At 41.1% G+C, this 21,310-nt stretch overlaps 1 protein-coding gene across 5 annotated transcripts in view; it reads right to left on the bottom strand.

Annotated features, from left to right (window-relative positions):
• Window positions 1-11,542: 11,542 nt before the first annotated feature.
• E2F8 (E2F transcription factor 8) overlaps window positions 11,543-21,310 on the bottom strand; it is a 17,291-nt gene continuing 7,523 nt past the window's right edge. For 3 of the 5 annotated variants that reach the window (XM_077964838.1, XM_001095088.5, XM_001095199.5), the window contains exons 7-13: window positions 19,704-19,841; window positions 18,092-18,295; window positions 17,706-17,793; window positions 16,917-17,451; window positions 13,195-13,327; window positions 12,684-13,078; window positions 11,543-12,305 (exon numbers count right to left, since the gene is read on the bottom strand). In XM_077964838.1, coding sequence (XP_077820964.1) covers window positions 12,123-12,305; window positions 12,684-13,078; window positions 13,195-13,327; window positions 16,917-17,451; window positions 17,706-17,793; window positions 18,092-18,295; window positions 19,704-19,841 — 1,676 coding nt within the window. In that variant the 3' untranslated portion in view covers window positions 11,543-12,122. The remainder of the gene's footprint in view (window positions 12,306-12,683; window positions 13,079-13,194; window positions 13,328-16,916; window positions 17,452-17,705; window positions 17,794-18,091; window positions 18,296-19,703; window positions 19,842-21,310) is intronic. The other 2 variants (XR_013404527.1, XM_077964839.1) reach the window with 2 other exon arrangements.

Raw genomic sequence — 21,310 nt, 5'->3', positions numbered from 1 at the left:
AGGTCTTTTGACCATTTTTTAAATTGGGTTGTTCATCTTCTTATTCTTCAGTTTTGAGAGTTCTTTTTACATTTTGGATAACAGTCCTTTATCAGATGTGCCTTTTGCATATTTTCATATTTTCTTCCAGTCTGTTGCTTGTCTTCCCATTCTCTTGACAGCATCTCTTGCAGGTTTTTTTGCAGGACACTGCAAAAATGTTCTTCCTTTTAAAAATATACCTTTTCAAGCTAAACTCTACTTTTAAATTGCTTTAGCAGAAATATTAACTATCCAGAAATGTCTTTCCAGTCCACAGGGATAGGATTTGTTTTATTTGTATTTCCTGAACTTATGAAGTAGTAGAAATAGAAGTTAGAAAAATCACCTGTGTTCAAATTTGAGTTATAATTTTGAATGTGCATTTCAAATATTCTTGAGGTGGCAGACCTCAACCCTGTTTCCTAAATTTTGCTATATCTGATGCCATAGGTTAAGGGACTTCAACTAATATCTCATAAACCCATAGGATATGACATTTATTTCTTACTGAGCATACTTACTGTTATGGCAACGTTCGCCAGCTGGAATGTAGACTAAGTAGATGGTGAGATGCTTAGTCTGAGGAACTAAGCGTGTGTGTGTGAGTGAGGAACACTTTCCTGAGAAGATTAGCCGGAACCTAAGAAAGGTTTCCTGTCTCCTAGAAGATGGGAGGATTTTGCCTCATGAGTATTTGTGAGAAAGTGGTTAAGGCAATAAGGAGCTCTGGTCAAAGGATGACATGGTACTGGAAAGGGGCCAAGTATATAGTATGACAACTGTGGATCTTTTTATTGACGTGGACCCTTTTATAGAGGCTGAAATATGGTGCTGGAAGCTGTGTTATAGTTATTGTTGACTTGTTTGGTGATGTTTCTGTATGAATTTCTTCTAGTGAGTTGTCCCCAAATGCTAGAATTTGAAAGTGCAATAAGAAGTTCCAGAAGCTATAGGGCCAGTACACATAGACCACAAAACTTGATAACCATCAGGCCCTATAATATTTTCAGTCTGTAAAGAAAGATTGCATTATGCATACTCTCCTAGACCTGTGAAAGCAGAAATCATGAAATAAGCTTCATTATAAAAATTTTCCTAGCATAGGCTAGGAAAATCAAGTATCATGTTCTATTATGGCAATTGGAAGAAATATTGAAAATGAAGTTCATGTTCCAGGGATTGGTAATCTTAAATACATGTCTATGAGAAATAGTCCAAGGGGCCAGGCACATTTATTCAAAGATGAATTGGTGATGGTAGGAATATGAAAACTTTTAGCAAATTTTCAAATATCTGACGAACTGTAATATATATTAGGAGGGAAGAAATTTGTTCCAAGAAAGGGAGAAACTAGGACCAATAGACATTGCAGATAGATAGACCGACATTGTTTCAATGCAAAAGAAAATGAGCGTCTGAGAAGGTAGTGCATCCTTTTTCACTTTACAGCAATTGGAAAATGAAATAATGTTTACAGTCCATGGTGAAAAAGAGTAGCACAATGGTTCCCACCTGCCTAAGGGCTGAGATGATTAATATCTTGCCAACCTGTAAGCCATTCCCAGCACAGTGATTGGGAAGCTCTGCATTGATGGGATTGCTGGTCTCTGAACATAGTAAATTCCCCACCTTAGGAACCCTTCAAGGAGAGTCTGGAAACAACCTGGATGGGGGTGTTGTAATGGCAGTTTTAAAATGCTTTTAAATCTACGTACTTTTTATTATAGTTTCGTAAGTTCTGGCAAATGCACAGATTCACATAATCACCATCATGATCAACACACAGAACAGTCCTACCACCACCCCAAAATTATTTTGAGCTACCCTTTTATAGTCACACCTATTCCCATTCCTAAGCTCTTGCAACCACTGATCTGCTCTCTATCCCTATAGTTTTGCCTTTTCCAGAAGGCCATATAAGTGAAATCACACAGTATCTAGCCTTTTGAATAAGGTTCCTTTCACTTAGCTGAGTGCATTTGAGATTCATCCACACAGATGACTCACCCGTGGTTTGTTTCTTTTTATTGCTGAGTGGTATTCAATTGTATGGTTGTGCCACCACGCCCATTCACTCACCAGCTGAAGAATACTCGGGGGACTTCTGGCTTCTAGCCCAACATTTTAGATGAGATCACTTTAGGCCAGGTGTAGTGGCTCGTGCCTGCAATCCCAGCACTTTGGGAGGCCGAGGCGGGCAGATCACGAGGTCAGGAAATCAAGACCATCCTGGCTAACACGGTGAAACCCCGTCTGTACTTAAAAAAAAAAAAAAACATAGCTGAGTGTGGTGGCTGGCTACTTGGGAGGCTGAAGCAGGAGAATGGCACAAACCCGGGAGGTGGAGCTTGCAGTGAGCTGAGATCCTGCCACTGCACTCCAGTGTGGGCGAGAGCGAGATTCTGTCTCAAAAAAAACAAACAAAAAAAAGTCACTTTATCTTAACAAGTAAAACACTGAACAAACTGAAAACTAACAGTTCTTCTTAGCTCCATGAAATAATTGAAATCACAGGACAAACTGCTCTACCCGATTTGGGCAGACAGTAGATCAAATGGCCCACAGTTGATTGGAGCAGAAATTTCAGTGGGAGCCAGTGTTGAGTTAATTTAACCAGTACTTTAGAGCTGGCTTTAAACAAAAAATTACAAGAACATGCTAATAAGCAAAAAACAGAGTTTGAAGAGACAGAGCAAGCATCATCAGTACCAGACTCAGATATGACAGGGATGTTTGAATTATTACAACAGGAATTTTAAACAATTGTGATTAATATATTAAGGAATCTAGCGGAAAAAGTAGATACTATGCAAGAACAGATAGGTCATGAAAGCAGAGAGATGAAAATATTAAGAAAGAATAGAAAATAAATGTTAGAAATCAACTTTGTAATGAAAATGAAGGACTTTGATGGGCTTATTAGCCAAATGGACACAGCTGATGAAAGGATCAGTGAGCTTGAGGCTATGTCAATAGAAACTTCCCAAATTGAAAAGCAAAGGAAAAAAAGACTTATGATAAGTGGACCATAATATCCAAGAACTATGGGAAAATTATAAAAGATTTAAAAAACATACAATGAGCATACCAGAGGAGGAGAGAAAAAGAAACAGAAGAAATAGTTGAAGCAATAAAGACTGAAAAGTTCCCAAAATTAATGTCAGACACCAAATTACAAATACAGGAAGCTCAGAGAACACCATGCAGTATAAAGGGCTGTTACTCAGTTTGTTTCCAGTTTGGGGGCAATTATGAATAAATATGCTACAAATATTAATACACAACATTGTTTTTTGTAAACATAACTCTTCATTTTTGAAGGTAAATATCTGAGTGGAATTTCTGGGTCATATGGTAAGTCTATGGGCAAGTTCGTAAGAAACTCCCCAGTCATGTGTCAAAGTGCCTGTGGGTTCCCACCAACCACATCCAGTTGCTCTGCATCTTCACCAGCATTTGCTGTGATCAGTCTCATTTTGCTGTTTCTTAAGTTTTAGCCATTTTAACAGATGTATAGTGGTATTTCAGTGTGACGTTAATTTGTACTTCTCTAATAAATAATGATGTTGAGCATTTTTTTAATGTGCTTTGTTGCTAACCATACATCTTCTTCAGTAAAGTGACTGTTGAAATCTTTTATCCATCTAAAAAATTGGATTGTTTTCTTATTGTGGAGTTTTGAGGGTTTGTTTTATGTTCTGGAAACAAGTCAAAGATGCTGTTAAAATCATCTGGAGAATGTTGACTTTTGTTTATTTTGGTAGGCAACCAGGCTGGTTAGGTTCATACCACAAGTTGTGTCTTGCCTTCTGAGGGCGGTGGTTCCAATGTCAAAGCCAAGAGGTAAAGAAGGAAAGAAAAACCCAGTAAACTCACTGGCATACATGCTATTCTTCTCTCAGGTAATAGTGTTTGTATTCTGCCCAGAGATTTTAGTTATAATCGGTGGAGGAGATAGGCTGTAATGGGCTTACTTTGTCTTGTCCAGCACTAGTTCTGTAATGACAATTTATATACTGGATAGTGATTCTCCCAGATCATTAGACATCAAACCTGGCAACAAACCAGAATTACCAGAGACACTTTGTTTGCTTATTTACATATTTAGTTTTGAGACAGGGTCTTAGTCTGTCACCCAGGCTGGAGTGCCATGGTGTAATCATGGCTCGCTGTTTCCTCTACCTCCTGGACTTAAGTGATCCTCCCACCTCAGCCTTCTGAGTAGTTGTGATTACACGCATGCACCAGCATGCCCAGGTAATTTTTAAAATATTTTTTTGTAGAAATGGGGTCTCACTATGTTGCCCAGGCTGGTCTCAAATTCCTGGGCTCAAGTGATCCTCCTGCATTGGACACACAAAATGCTGGTATTACAGGCGTGAGCCACCATGACTGGCTTCCTGGGAAGCGTGAAATAATATAGATTTAAGGGTTCCACCCTAGACCAATCTCCATTAGAAGCCCAATCATCTGTCAAAGATGCTTTCTGGTGTTTCTAATACAGTCAACCTGGGACTGATTTGGGGGCCCAAAGTTAGGGTTAAGCTTGGAAGTTTGTGAACTCCTGGATAGGACGATCTCCAAGGCCCTTTCCAGCCCTGAGATCCTCAGGCTCTATATTATTCAGAATATCCCATTCACAAAGATGCTTGTTAACGAGGCGCCATTCTATTCAGTTCCCTCAAAATTTCAACTGAAGCTATAGATCACATAGGTCATCTTGACAAAAGTCCCAGAGAAGATTAAAAATATGTAACTGATAGCGGCTGGGCGCAGTGGCTCACGCCTGTAATCCCAGCATTTTGGGAGGCTGAGGCAGGCGGATCACGAGGTCAGGAGATCAAGATCATCCTGGTTAACACGGTGAAACCCCATCTCTACTAAAAATACAAAAATTAGCCAGGCATGGTGGTGGGCGCCTGTAGTCCCAGCTACTCGGGAGGCTGAGGCAGGAGAATGGCGTGAACCTGGGAGGCGGAGCTTGCAGTGAGCCGAGATTGCACCACTGCACTCCAGAATGGGTGACAGAGCGAGCCTCCGTCTCAGAACAAAACAAAATAAAACAAAACAAAAACATGTAACTGATAGCAAGATCAAGGTATTAAAACCGACAGGAGAACGGATAGACTCCCCAGTCTGTAAGATTAGTTTCATGGAAATAACAACTTCTTGCAATAATAGCAGCAATAAAATTTAAATCTGCTTTATATAGTGCTTGCCGAGAGGAATATCATGTGTGCTCAAGTCCAAAGATTAGTGGTTTCATTAAGAGCCTCCTTTCCTCCCTAGGATCAGCTCTTTCCCATACATTTCACAAAATTCTTTTTTTTTTTTTTTTTTTTTTTTTGAGACGGAGTCTCGCTCTGTCGCCCAGGCTGGAGTGCAGCGGCCGGATCTCAGCTCACTGCAAGCTCCGCCTCCCGGGTTCACGCCATTCTCCTGCCTCAGCCTCCGGAGTAGCTGGGACTACAGGCGCCCGCCACCTCGCCCGGCTAGTTTTTTTGTATTTTTTAGTAGAGACGGGGTTTCACCGGGTTAGCCAGGATGGTCTCGATCTCCTGACGTCGTGATCCGCCCGTCTCGGCCTCCCAAAGTGCTGGGATTACAGGCTTGAGCCACCGCGCCCGGCCAATTTCACAAAATTCTTTTGGTTGAGTGCAGGTTCTGCTTGTGTGCTAGGAATCACCAGAGAGGTTGAATTTGCTTTTGGTGAAAATTTATTTCTAAGGACTTCAGAAATCATCTCCTTGGGCTTGCTTCTGTAAGGATGGAAGAGGAAACCAGCCCTGACAGGTTAAGTGCCTTATTAGGGAGTGCCTTATTAGGTTAACTGCCTTATTAGGGAGGCTGAACTGGGGCTTGAAGTCAGATTTTGGCTCCTAGGATGTGCATGTCCTACTTCTCTGAGTTGAGTCAAGTGAGATGTTGGATGCAGAGCCTCTTCGCATGTTAACAACAGGTCAGATAGCTGCAGCTGGCAGTGGCTGAGCTCCATGCAATGCATTTGTAAAGGGTGTTTTCACCTAAGAATGTTTCAGCTCCTGGATTGGCAGCTATGAAAATACTGGCAACTAAAATGGCTCAGAACTTGCAAAGTGCCAACTTGCTGGCACATCCTGTTCTCTGGGCACTGGGAAGTGAATGGCCCTTGGCTCTCTCTGGAAATTTTTTCACCCCATTTCCTCTCAAAAGTGCCACATGGTATTGTAGAGCCAGGGTTTAATCAAGTGAAGCAGAATCTCTATGAGTTATGAAGTAAACGATTTCTTATAGAAATCAGATCTTACACAATTGTGAGAGAAGCTGGGGGAGTAAAGGTTGGAAAGGGCTTGTTGGAGGATTGGAGTCACAAACAAAACAATCTGAGAAGCCGACCCTGTCCAGCCACCACGGAGGGACTGTAGGGGAGGAGCTGGTGGTAGAGGCATATATGGGGGATTGGTGCCTCTGCATCGAAGCTTCTGGTGACAGGGCTGGAGCCGCTGCTCATCAGCAGGACCCGCCCTCAGGAGGAGGCGGTGGACAAAACCTGGAGGACAGCCAGGCAGCTGGAGTCAGGGGCACTTTTGTGTCTGTCACTGCATCACATTGCCCTGGCGTTCTGAGAGGAATGGTGGTTGTTTCCTTTCTCTCTCCAACATGGTGTGCAAACTGCTCTTTGGGGCTCAAAATCACAACCGTAACATGAAGGGGTTTTTGTGAAACGTTGTTCCGGCTTAAGAAACTTGATACAGAACAAATCACCTCAAGTATAGAGCCTGAAATAGCAACAGCGGTCATGCCTTGGGACTAATGCCATGGAAGCGTTGTTCTCATTTGCCATGAACAATCTGGAATCAGCCTGCTTCACCACAGTCTGAACACGCATGACGGCGCCAGGCGGCCCGAGCTCTGGAGCGCGGGCCTCAGCTCCAGGCACAGCTGCATGCACACGCTGGCGCTGCACAGGGTCTGTCCCTCAAGCTTTCTGATATTAACTTCCACAAAATTGGGCCAATAATAACTATCTCGCAATATTCTTTGGAAGTAGATATAATAGTAGATGCTCAATAAAAATTATTCCTTTTCTCTCCCAAGTGCCACTTGTTCCCCGGGGTCATCTAGGACCTGTCCTGTTAATCTCTCCAGGTAGAAATGACCTGATCAAACTCAAACTTGTTCAACTCGCCTTATTTTGCTGTTGTTCTGTTTTGTTTTGTTTTGTTTTAGGCTTTTAGCAGCCTGAAGCCATGCTTTTTCAGGTTCTGTCTCTAGTGATAAGCAGAAAAGAGGGATGGGAAGGGGGCTTTACTGGTTCAACTAGAAATAGAAACTAAGAACCCATGAGTGTATTCTTCCCCTTAGACACTGCTGGAAGTGTTGAATTTTGATAATGAATGTAGATATGTAATTCATATTTCGCATTCCTGGCATTTCGTCGTGGTCCTAGATTGCCAGTATCAACAAGTTCCAGTTTGTGTGGATAGTGAAAAAAACCACTGATTGGCAAGGGAAACATCTGCCATCAATTTATGGCCTTTTCCTGCAGGAGAGGGATGGAGCCCTTCTTAGGCCATTAGACCAAAATCTATTGACTTGGACATGCAAGATCTATTGGTTTAGAAAAGTGAGTTTGGTGACATGAGTTCCCTGGGGATCGTTCAATTTTCCTGGGTCAGAAGAGATAAATTACCATTCTGTAAAGGTATCTTGCCATATAGGAGGGAAGCAAACATATATATATTCATGAATCTTAACATATAAATACATATCTATATATATTCATATAAAGCAAAAGAGATATTATGTATATTTATAGATATATGTACTTAAAGTAATATAAAAAACATATATACATGTACATGTCTGTCTGAGATATAAATAATACTTAGGATAGAGGGGCAAGACAAGTAGAAGCTGATATCAAATTTGGAGTCACACAACCACAGAGAAAAAATAGAACTTGAAAAGGATAATATTCTGAAGCCATTAATTTGAAGAGGATGTAGACCTATACATTAATTAGCCTCTGAAGGCATTATGGTATCATAGGTGGCTTAAACTGTGTTTGTTGAATTTGAATTTAACAAAGCAACAGTGCTCACGAATTTCTGAAATGTGAATAAAAGGTTAAATTATAGTCAAAGTGCAGTTCTCTAGGAAATGGAAAGTTATATTATCATTTTAGAAAGATTTTAATTCATAGTAACAAATAAAATTGTTCTTACTCAGGATGAACTTCTAGAAGATTCACACATAGAGGATACTTTTATTAAACAAAGTAGGATGACATAGGCATTGTTTTGCACAGCACAGTGCCGATCATATGGTAAAAACTGGTAAGTACTTGAAAAAGAATTCAGTGTACACAGGGCCTTTTAAAAATGCACTTGATTACTTGACTGCTGGAGGACACTGATAATATATTCCCTACCTACATTTTTCTGCAAAATGTTGACAATCACACCAAGTCCTCATTTAGCCGCTGATTGGATTGAGCTAGTCACTGGCCTGCGTTCACTCAAATGGGATACTAAAATGCAAAACTACTTTTGAAAAAGTTGACTAAGAGATTGATACCTTTTTTCAATCTAAAATAATAACATGTTTCCTTTGAGCTTATCTCTTATTTTAAGCCCTCAAGATATGAAAACTACTACTGATAAATACTGTAAAGAATCCGCAGTGAACTCACATTCTTTTATGTAATTAGTAGGATTGCTCAGATGGCTTATCTGCTTTAAGTTCTGAAAATCTCTTTATCATTTATCTGCAGGAATACTAATCACTTGGGAAGGACAAGGCTGAGAGAACTTGTTTCAGGCGATTAAAAAAATTTTTTTTTCATCAAATTCTATTGCTTGAGTTTCCTGGGTTTCTTGCATCTCTTAATTGAACTACTTCCCTTTCTGGTATCTTGTATTGTACTTTACATCCACTTGAGCATAGGTGAGTTACTTGCATTTTCTAGTGAGATAAGCATTTCTGAAGGCCTTTTCTATTTATTCTCTGGCTGAATTTTGCCAGGCCCAGGGAACAGGGAACAACTAGTCTGAGAACTAGGAAGCCTTTGCTCTGGGTTTCCTTCTGTGATCTGGTAAGAGCCCTTTGGCTACCAGCCACAGAAATGACTGGCAACATTAAGTAAAAGAAATTCTTGGAAGGATAGCAAAGGCCCACAGACTCAGCGGATGTCTGAAAATCAGGTTTGCAGATGGGCCGGTGCCATGGCCACTTCAGAGGCTGGGAAGCAGGAGCTTTAGCAACAGTTGCAGCAAGAACAGACAGTAAGAACAACACTGCTAGGATGAGATGGAACATCCAGTCCCGGGGGACTGGCGCAGGCTGGATGACAAGTCCACTCTTGCTAGACATGGATGGGGTTCCCAATTACAGTCCACTGGGCTCCATCCAACATGGAAAATGTCATTCCTTAGAGGAAATAAGGAGGCAGTTTGGGAAAAGAAACTTTTCCCATTGCATGCTGGCCAGATGACTTTGTCCACTACTGTGCTACTACCTAGTATCTTTAAAGTTGCTTCCAGCTTTGAAAACAAATGGAGAGTGCTTCTCCCATTAAAGCCGTTGGAATTACCACATCCTAGGGATGTTTCCGTCTATGAATGCCTATGAAACCAATGAACAATAATAGGACAAACTGGAAGACTTTTGTGAACAATGGGGGTTTATGTGGCTGTAATAGTTACCTATCACTGTATAACACTATTACCACAAACTTATATCTTAAAATACATGTTTATTGTCTCATAGTTTCTGTGTGTCAGGAATCCATGCATGGCTTAGTCTGGGTCCTCTGTAGGGTCTTATAAGGCTGCAATCAAAGTGGAGATGGGAGCTGTGGTCTCATCTGAGGCTTGAATGGGGAAGAGCCACTCTGAGCTCACTCAGGTTGTTTGCAGAATTTGTGGCCATATGCAGGACTGATTTCAGTTTTTTGCTGGTTGTTGGCTGCAGCCTGCCTTTTGCTCAAAGGTTGTCCACAGGTCCTTGCCACTTTGGGCCCTCCACAGACATGGCTGCTTTGATTCCTCAAAGCCAGCAAGGGAGAGACTACAGCAAGATGGGCATCACAGTCTTATGACATGTGACCACAAAACCACACACACAATCACAAATCCCATCACCTTTAGTGTATCCTGTTGGTTAGAAGCAAGTTACAAGTCCCAAACACACTCAAGGGGAGGGGAGAACACAAGGGTGTGAACACCAGGAGGTGGGGATCAAGGGGCAACCTCACAAACCTGTCAGAGAAGCAGTACTGGGTGGGACAGTGTCCAGAGCTGCCTGGAAATCTAACACCTCCTTTCTTCCTATGCATCAAATTTCTCCGGGTGGGTAATTCTTCACATGGAGAATTGATGAGGGGAACAAAACAAAACCTTGGTTTCCAATCTCTCTAGCTCAGCCACAGAGGAGGGGGAGGCAGATGTAAAAACTTCCTGAGAGACACAGCAGCTGTCTGTCTTGGTGTTTCTCTCATAGTTCTGTGTAAGCAATTACATCTAGTAGTCTCTACAAAACTATATATTTTGTCTATATCTACCATTTGGCAACTTGCCCTTTCTGTTTATTGCATGGAAATGCTTTATTCATGTGTACATACTATCTTTCCCAACTATAAGCACCTTGAAGGCAGGGGCCATTTCTTAAATCAGAGACCATTCACCTGTTCTCTAAGAAGGATAAAAACAAAGGCAAAGGTACTTTGGAGGAAATAGTTCATATGGGTTCTCTAGAGCTGCTAGGCATGTCTCTAGAAGTAAGTGGGCAATGGATAATGAGGTCCAATAGACATGAGCTGAGTACTTGCATATGCTAGCAGTGTGACCATGGACTTGTTGCTTTAATCCCTGTGAGCCTCAGTTGTAGCTCATAGATATGATACATTTAAAATGTGTAACCCTGTCTACATATAGTAAACATGTAGGAAATAGATATTATGATGCTCCTTTAAGACCCTGACCAGGGAAAGCACTTGTCAATTCTCGAGGTGCAGTGCTTCCCATAACGGGGTCAAAGAGATGCACACTTAACACATTGGAACTTGTTCCTTCTCTTGGAGCTCCTGGGGGTTTGGTACAGTAGTGTTCCAGGTGTGGTGGACATTAGAATCCTTACTCTTGTTTTCACACCCCTGGAGCTGGGCCATCCAAGACGTGTGTTAAGAGAGCGGGTACAGACCCACCTCTGCATAGAGCAGGAAGCGTGGGACAGATGCTGGTCACGTCAGGGCCCCTAGGCACCTTCTTTTCATTTCTAATCTCCCGGAGTGTGGAAGCACATGGGACTTAGCTGGGTGTCCTTGGCCAAGCAACAGCTTCTCCAAAGCCAATTTTACTTCTGCAAAAGTGGAGCAATCTGAAGGGTCAAAATGGGGGACAGAATGTAGAAACATTCTATAAACTTTGCATATCTAATGGCACCCAGGATGGATACTCTTTACTGAGAATTTGCCTCTGTGATTAGGTAAATTTTAATTTTCTCCCAACAGTGCCCTAACTGGCCAAATGAAAATGCTAACTACATTTTAGAAAAGTTTTAATTTGAACAACTTATGATTAAAAATACATTTTATAAATAATTTTTCCATAGACTTGATTGAGGATTGTTGCAAACTTTACAAAAAGATACACTGCAACAACAGATTAAAGAAATTACAAAAAATATAGCTATACCCCTATTTAAAAATACAACATTATACATCACACAGCGTTTTCTTTGTGCAAAATGTTTAAGGGAATGCTGTGTTAGGCATGTCAAACATATTTACTCAGAGGGAAGTAAACTTTAATATAGTTACTTTGCATAATGGTATAGGCACAGCTAAAATAATGGATTTTTTTCCCCCTAGAAGTTAATATATCTTAGAGTTCAACATTTTACTTTTATTTTGTAGGATTGAAAGCTAAACTTAGCTTTATACAAATATATGTGTGTGTGTATATATATATATATGTACGAAAACAAATATCTGATTTCACATTGAGCAAATCCCCAACGTATTTACAGTATTTTCAGAGAATGTGTTCTCCAAATCAGTCTGTGTACATTTCTCTATTAAACAACTCTTTAGAAAATTAAACTAAGCCAACATCTGTTGATTAATGGACATCCTCTGTTGAGACTTCCAGTTTTCGCTGTGGGACAAAGAGAGTTCCTAAGGAGGTTTTATTAGCACCATCAAAATCCATGCAGAATGAGCTGGTTGGCTTGGTGGGTCCACCTGGGGTACGGAAGAAACTTTCGGCCACTAATTGTGACCCTTTGGGTGTCACAGGAACAGGCTGATTGGAAAGAGAAGAATGGACAAAAGACGTCAACCACACAGATACCTAATCCTACCAGACTTGGAAGATTGGGCTGGATGGATATATTGCACGTTGGGAAACTGGCGTATCTGGAAATTGGCGAGGGAAGCTTTGATGAGTTTTACATTCTCAATTATTTTTGTTAGGGGAGAGACAAAAATCTCATGATAACCCAATAATATGGATGCCTTGGACACTCTTCCCAGGTTCTGGAAGTAACATAGGCCTTCAGTCTCCTGACTCTCCCATCCTTTCCCTCTCCAAAGAGGGAAAGCAAAAGTGAGTATCTTATGACACAGATACTTGGGACTTAATAATTCCAGGAAAAATTAAATTAAGTAGAAAGCCTCTCACCTGTTGTGCCCCTGTCACAGCAACTGATTGTCCATTTGGCTGGCTCTGGCCTGGGACTGGTGAGTCATAGTTGGTGGCCCTTCCTTGCTGAGTGCCTGCATTTTCTGGTACGACATTAACAGCCTCTATTCTTGGAGACACAGGAACGATTCCAGGCCCAGGGCTGGCAGACATCTGCACACTGGGTGAGATGAGTCCCAAGTGCTGCAGGGTGAAGTTTACAATGGCTGAGCTTGGGTTCTGGATGGGAACGGGGTGGCTTGAAGCGAGAGCCGGGCTGTTCCCGACAGGTACGGCTGCCACGGAAGTTGGTGAGACCATTAGCTTCAAAGGTGTTACATGAAAAGAGGGAAAATTAACAGCAGTGAGTTCAGATGATGTCACTGGAATAACACCTGGAAAGAAAAGGGGGAAGATATCTTAAAAGCACAGACATTTATCCAAGAAGTTGACAAGGCTTAAGTGAACTTGAGACTGGCCCACATCTGGTTAGTGTTTTATGTGCACTCACCTGCAATTGGGGAGCTGTAAATCCTGTGGTTTGGGGAAAGAGCACCTGAGTTTTCTTTACTAGACAAAATGGACTCTGCCCCCAGGGATGAGCACTGGGTGAGAGGGATTAGGTATCCTGATGGGAACAAGGTCTAGAAAACAAGGAGGAAGGGTTTATTTTACACACAAATACAGGAAGAAAAACAGCCACGTGCCTCTTTCAGGACTAACATCCCTTGGTGGTTGCCTCATTGGACCAAAGCCTCCAGTGGTGTGGGCTGCAGGCAGGCTGGTCACCTGGCTCCTAGAGGAGAATCCCCTCCCACCCTTTCCAGTGCTTGCCCCGAACAATACAGAACATGTTTCTTAAATGCCACCTGTGGTCTTAGGACACCTCTGGATGCTGGCAGTGACCCTGCTTAGGGGTAAGGATTCATCCAGCACACCACTCTCACACTGATAACCTAACTCCTGCTACTGGACTCCTTGGTATGATGTAGTAGTAACTGATTGTTCTTGAATTATGTAGAATGGTATTTCCCAAAGAGCATTCTGAGGGCCCCTAGGTCCACGGGTTGCAAATAGGCGTTACTTGATTCATGGTCAAATATAATTGGAAAATGCTGAATTAAACAAAGTCAAATTGTGTCTTTATTAGAGGATTTCCAAGAGACTTTAATGGTGGCATGCATTAAAAATCTCCAAGTGGGGCACACAGCAGGTAGCATTTCCCAAATTATATGGCAACAATATTTTCAGTAGGCATTTAAGGAGGACTAGTATTTTAAGGCAACTTTAAATGACACTGATTTAGAGAAAAGGGGGCTAAACTATGGGCCATGGGCCAGTTCCCACTCCCTGCCTGTTTTTATAAATAAAGTTTTATTGGAACACAACCATACTCATTCATTTATGTACTGCCTATAGCTGCTTTCCTGCTATAATGGCAGAGTTGAATAGGTGCAACAGAGCCCATATGGCCCTAAAACCCCAAAAATGTCTACTATCTGGCCCTTTAAAGAAAGTTTGCTGGCCCCTGATTTAAAACAGAAATTATATAAGTGAAGATTTCTTTCTAGTACTGCTTGCTCTAATGATAACAAGCAGTCTTAAAATACACAAAGTACACCAGAGTTAAAAAAATTACAAATAAGAGAATTGATTAATTCATATTAGAGACGCACATGCCATTGAGCAAAAGCTTTAGGCAATAAAGTTGTATCACAAATAGAAAAGGCCCAAGGATACGGTTCCATGTACCTCCCAATATGCCTACTAGATCACTGTACTTTACCAAACAGAAAAAGATTACATGGGTGGCTGAACTGCATGAAAAGTCTGCTTTAGCCTCACCATAAGTAGGACTGGCAAAAGCTAAAAACTGCTCTTATAAACTAGGGCCCTCCTTTTATCTTCCTTCAGACCCTTCTTCTCTCTATTGTCAAAACAACAGTTTAATCTAGTTGTTAATAGGTTTTTTCCTTGGGAACAAGGGAATTCAGAATCCACAAAGCTAAAAGTATACCACAAGTTTTTAATTTTGTTTCTTAGGCACTTGGTACCACTCAAAATCTCTACTAGTAGGTGCCTTGAAAACGACTGGAAGAGATTTTTAAGGGGCAAATTTAGGTGCTTCACGAAGAGCTCCTCTCTGTTAGCTTTAGTTATATTCTCTCATGGTACAAATTATTCTGATTGCTGGTTTAACTCTTTCAAGTCTTCAGTAAAACCCATAGTAATAGAATAATAATTTAAAAATTTCCAACCAACTACATTCATTATAAAATCTTTTAACCTATAATGCCAATTCCCCTTTTTAAAAAAAAATTAGAACTATTAAATTGCAGAATGAATCTGACATATTTGAACTTGAACTCTTCTAGCCCATGGTAACCCTCCCACCCCTTCCTCCTATCATGCCATCTTCATTCCTATCATTCACTACCTGATATGTTTGTGTTTTTTTGCATACTTATCTTCTTTCCACCCCTAGAAGTGTAAATTCTCAGTAAAAATTTGTTGAATGAATTAACACATGAATCTCTCATTGTCTTTGTTTTGCTCAGGTCATACTAAAAAGAAATGGTTAAAAGTGGGTTGGGCATGATGGCATATGCCTGTGATCTCAGCACTTTGGGAGGCCAAGGTGGGCGGACTGCTTGAGCTCAGGAGTTTGAGACCAGCCTGAGCAACATGGTGAAACCCTGTCTCCACACAAAAATAAAAAATTAGCCAGACATGACAGCACACCTGTAGTCTAAGCCACTTGAAGGATCACTTAGGCCTTGGAGGTCGAGGCTGGAGTGAGCTAAAATCATGCCACTGCACTCCATTCTGGGTGACAGAGTAAGACCCTGTCTCAAAAGAAAAAAGAAATGGTTAAGGTTTCAGACATATAAAAAAGAAGCAGGAGTGTATGGAAAATCTATCCACTGAAAACCCTAATCCTGAATAACTATGTAAGCAACAGGAGACCATTATTAAATCATACCTGTTGGCCAAAAGAGGTTATGGACCTCCCAGAATATTGAATCAAGCAAAGTCTTGTGATTTCCCCCTTAGTATATACATTAAATACAAAATGATATTATGTAAGATAGTAGATGTTTTGAATGGTTACCATGAGGCCATCCTCAGGGAAGATTTGTCAAACTCTAAGCTTCCTCTTCAATAACAACAGTAACAGATAATACCTTTTAGCTTATACGACGTCTTAAAAGGATCAAACCCTTTTATGTGTATCATCATGGAATAAATTCACTTAACCCCACAAAAACTATAATATGCCCACAGGCAAGTACCCAAAAGCAATTGCCACCAAAGGCAGGTACTGGGTTAGATTTGATCCAGAGCATAGTGCTTTATACCCAGTAGGTGATGAGGAAAAACTGATGGAATAAATTCTTTACAGATGCGGAAAAATAAGACATAGAGAAGTAAAATACCTTGTATTAAGAGCAGGGGCAAAATGACAGATTAACTTTTACTTGTACATTTAGTGGTATTTATTGGATGATACAGTAATGTCTTTCATATATAATTGTCCTAAGGGACAAAAATGAGATACTGTATGTAAAAGTGCCTAATATCTGTTGTGTCTGCTATATGTGGGTAGGCATCCAATAAATATTAATTCCCTCCTGAACTAATCTCCACTTAGGAAAAAAAATTTATCTTGCACGTCGAAATCTCCAGAAACTAATACATGAACTATATCTACAATTTGCCAAGATCAGTTTGATTTTTCTATTTACATAAAATAGAAATTATGATTTAAATTTTACGTAGAAAGTAAAAACGGGGAGCAATTTATCTTCTAGGCAACAGATGCCAGTTACATGACATCAAACAAACATTAGGTAGTGACTCAGAAAGCAGGAGTTACAGGAACCCTGTGCATCCATTCGTTCATTTGGGCTTACGTCTGCTTGTAAATTATTTATGACTTTCATGACAGGTGTTTCCATTCCAGTGTGTGATGGAGAAATGGACTTAAGGACAACCACCCGTGGTACTTTAAAAAGAGAGCAAATAATCCCTTCCTCCAAAGGTTAAAAATGTCCCTGCTGTCATCCCAGCCAGGGGATTAGTTGTTGAGGGCCTCATTTGGATTATGGGATGCTAAGGAACAGTTCCTTGTCTTCTGACAGAATGCTCTTCAGTAAATTTCACAAGTCACCAATCTTCCTGTAATAGACTAGGGAATTCCTAAAGCTTTGTGCAGTTCAAGGCTGTACTTACTGTGGAGACATTTTCAAGTCCTTTTAGTTCCTCTCTAAATTTCTTTTTGGAACCACTGTCCTCGAGCATGCTTGCCCTCTTTGAGCCTCTTTCTCCAGCCAGCTCCCTGGTTCGGCTCTTTGCCCCTTGCCTCTCTGGTGCTGGCAGTAAGCTTCCAGGCCTGGTAGAGGCACTGGCCTTTGAGGTATCATTGGCTGCCTTCTCAGTGGTGGCATCTGTGGAGTCTTTTGTTCCAGCAGCTTTAGAAGAGTGGGTGGTGCAGACTGTGGGGCTCAGGCCTTGGGGTGGCGTCACACTTTGGTGGGCTTGAGCAGGCTGCAGGTAGATGGCATAGGATGGGCCTGAAGGGGCCTGAGGTAGGATCAGGGGCACTGCTGATGACAATGGGCTGGGGATCAGGGGAACCACTCCCAGGGGCTGGATGAGGGATGGTGCTGTTAGCTCCATCTCAGCATTCGCTGGGGGGTCCAGAGGGGCTACTGGTTTGCAGGGTCCAGATCTTGCCAGCTGTACTTTCACTTTCTGTCTGGATTCACTAAAAGACAAGATTTAATACACAACATGATGGATATACATTTTCTCTGAACTGTTCTACAGCTTTAAGCCTCACACTGAAGACACGCTTTTATGGAACATGCAGATAATTTCTGTAATGAGTGAATATGAGATACAGAAAAGATTAGCTCTCCAGTTTTCAAGGCTAGTGCTTCTTTTCAAATAAAGTAAGTAATCCTAATAATGCAACGTAAAAGTAATTCATCCTGTTATTAAAGAGCATTGCCAACCTACCTCGATTGCTCTTCTAACTGCATTTTACAAATAGCTGCGAGCTGAGCCATTTTACTTGGGAAGGGTGTAGAATTCTGAGAACTCTCAGCTGGTAAAATAGAAAGGAAGAGAGCATCAGTCAAAGCTAAAGAATAAATGTTCACACAGATGAAACCTCACTGAAGTCAGAGGAACAGAAATTTGCATCTCCCCTCAAAGTTGCATAGCAATTAAACAATAAGCCCCATAAATGACTTTTTAAATTTATACATTAGTTAGGCTTCAAGAGGGTTTGGGTATATAGATATTGAAATAATTCTCTGACATTGCAAGGATCAAGTAAGCTAAACAAATTGAGATAAAAGGGAATTCTTCCTAGCAGACCCCTGACATTCCTGAAAACATACCTTTGTTGGTCTTGATAGGGCTACTGGGAGCAGAATTTATCTTTCTCCGATCACTTTCTATACTCTTTACCAATTTGATAAGAGATGGGTGTCGAGTAAAGTTTGGCTTCCCACGTGTGGAAAAGAGATTTTTGGCACAGTTCTCTTTTGAAGACCGTCTCACCTCCAAATCAGAGGGAGTAAAAGGAATGACTGGGCTGGAGCCTGAAACAGAAAACATCTGTGTATTAAAACCTGGATGGCTCAGTTTCCCTTTGGGATATGAAATAAAACAATTTTAGGAATAAAAGTGGCAAGTTACAGAGCACCGACCACGTGCCTATCACTGTTCTAAGGGCTTTACAGAGAAAACCTTGTCTTATTAAATGAATTCCGAGACACAGTATTTCCTATATTAGCATTTCTGAAACTGCACTATATCTTATAACCAGTGGTGTGCTAGAGGGTAGTTATTAGCAATTTTTCTTTCTTAGTGATATAGAAAGAATTGTGCATCTTACAATCAGTGGAGTCTTAGATCTGATGAAATAAGGGTGATCCTCACAGCTCCATGAGGTAACTGTTCCTCAAGAAATGCAGCCCCGTGTCAGTGATGAGAGCTCTGACCCACAGAGACATTAACCTACTGGCTCAAAGTCTCTCAACTGGGAGCATGTGGGCCTGGGATATGAACCTGGTCAGTATGGCCCCAGAACTTTCACTCCAAATTCCTGCACCAAAGGACCTCTCTCTGAGATTATACCAAAATCACAGTAACTCCACTGAGGTGCCATTGTTCTTCCCATTTCACCAATGAGAAAACTAAGCCTCGAAGAAGTAACTTGCCTCAGGCTGCAAAGCCAGAGTGGCAGAGCTGGGAATGGAACCTAAGTTTCCCTCTGTCTCCATGGCCCACGTTCTTGTCATTTTCAATGATTCTGGGCGGGGATCTTTGGTAGAATGCAAAATGTCAGCATCGCAGAGTTAAGATGAAGACTAGAAATATCTACTTTGATACCAGAGTGAACTCATTTCATATTCTCAATGGGCACAGGTTCTGTTGTGGTCACTGTGCCACATAGCAGCAATAGTGTTTTATGCTTTGTGGTGCTTTCAACTTTCCGAATCCTTTCACATACAGACTCTACTTCTTGAACACAGGGAGGGAGGTTGTTATGGATCTTGGTTTGCTGATGGAGCCAGTAGCCAAACTTTCTATACTGCCATTCATCTTGAATCATCTTTTCAATCATATATATCTTTTCCATGTGGGGCTGTGAGTAGGAAGGGGAAGGGAAAATATCTCCCAATGTGCATTAATTCAAAATAATGAAGCAGGAGAAAGAAAATGTGGTACATATACACCATGGAATACTATGCAGCCATAAAAAGGAATGAGATCATGTCCTCTGTGGGACATGGATGGAGCTGGAAGCATCATCCTCAGCAAACTAACATAGGAACAGAAAATCAAACACCGCATGTTCTCACTCATAAGTGGGAGTTGAACAATGAGAACACATGGACACAGGGAGGGGAACATCACACACTGGAAATTAAAAATTAAAAACACACACACACATACACACACACACAAATAATAAAGCAAAAGGTGAAAGAAAAAAATACATACCACTGGTATTTGGACTGATTTCTGGGCCGGTCCATTTAAAAGCTGGTTTTCGGCCTCTTTCCTCTGTAACATGAACTTTCTTGATAAGCTCCAGGCTACTCAGAACATTAGCTATATCATACAACCTCCTAATTTTTGCTGGGAAAAAAAGTATATATACCACTTAATGGAATAATGAAAAGATCAAAGAATTTTTCTTCAGAAAGACTTCATGTATATTCTAGGAGCTGTCTTAACCATCAATGTCAGACAGAGAAACATCTGCCTCCTTTTAAGTTCTGGTGATACAGCTTTAATTACCATAAAAAAGTTTTAAATATTTAAAAGACTCAGTTACTGCTAGTACTCAATGCTGAAATGACAATAGCATATGTTGACAAAGAAAAAATGACTTGATGAGATCACTCTATCTGAAACTATGTTACAGACTATTTCAAAAATAAAAAGTCACCGTTCCTGGGTATCTTCTAATGAGGATTCAGAAGAACTTTATGAACAGAGAAATAAAAGTATCAGTGACAAATGTCTTGCTTTTCTGCTTGCAATAGTTTATAACAAAATGTATTTACTATAGCAGCATGGAAAATTCTGTACCCCATCAACATGTGTAATTTTTAAAATATTGTCTTTATGTAATATGCAAAACATAGATCTGTGAATTTGACAAATCTCACATATCTTAAAGAGTTTTGTTACAAAAAGTCTGTTTTTACTGCCATCCTGATAGTACAAATTACAAATCAAGTCTCCTTCCTAGCCATACCAGAAGGTTCTGACTTCCCTGGGGATTCAGTAACTTACACCTCTGCAGTTCCTGGAATAGTTTTCAAGGTTATGACTAACCAGTGAAACAAAGATGAAAACTATCTGGTGACTCACAAAAGGCAAGTAACCCCTCAGTAGTATCAGGATGTGTTTTCTGAAATTGCAGATCTCCCAAGCCAAGTGCCCCTCCCCATCCTCTGAGCACTTCTTTCCACACCCTTCCTGCAAAGTCTGGTGTAATGGTGAGGGCGTAGCTCTTTTGTTAGGAATCCAGTCTACAGTCCCTTCCGAATTTTGAGCAGATAATCTAGCTAAAACCATTCCTTCAAAATGGCAGGCTACCTGTGCTGCAGGTCACTTCTGGGGACAAGTTTATGAGTCATTTATAAACCCTCTATATCAGCATCAGTGGAAGGAGACCTGGAGTCCAGATCCACTTTACAATTTACTCTCATTTAGAGCTTACACAGAATAGATTCTTCCAGTGTTTACTTTTAATGAGAACAGTGTTACAATATCAAATGAAGCAATGTGTCAAATAAGAGTAGTGATACTTGGCCGGGCATGGTGGCTCATGCCTGTAATTCCAGCACTTTGGGAGGCCGAGGTGGGTGGATGACCAGGTCAAGAGATTGAGACCCTACTGGCCAACATGGTGAAACTCTGTCTCTACTAAAAACATAAAAATTAGCTGGGCATGGTGGCGCGTGCCTGTGGTCCCAGCTACTCTGGATGCTGTGGCAGGAGAATCGCTGGAACCCAGGAGGTGGAGGTTGCAGTGAGCCAAGGCCGTGCCACTGCACTCCAGCCTGGCAAAAGAGCGAGACCCCGTCTCAAAAAAA

This window comes from Macaca mulatta, chromosome 14 (genome assembly GCF_049350105.2).
Source record: "Macaca mulatta isolate MMU2019108-1 chromosome 14, T2T-MMU8v2.0, whole genome shotgun sequence".
Taxonomy (NCBI): Eukaryota; Metazoa; Chordata; class Mammalia; order Primates; family Cercopithecidae; genus Macaca; species Macaca mulatta.
Note: the sequence above shows the minus strand (reverse complement) of the source record. Positions and strands in the feature narration are given on the sequence as shown.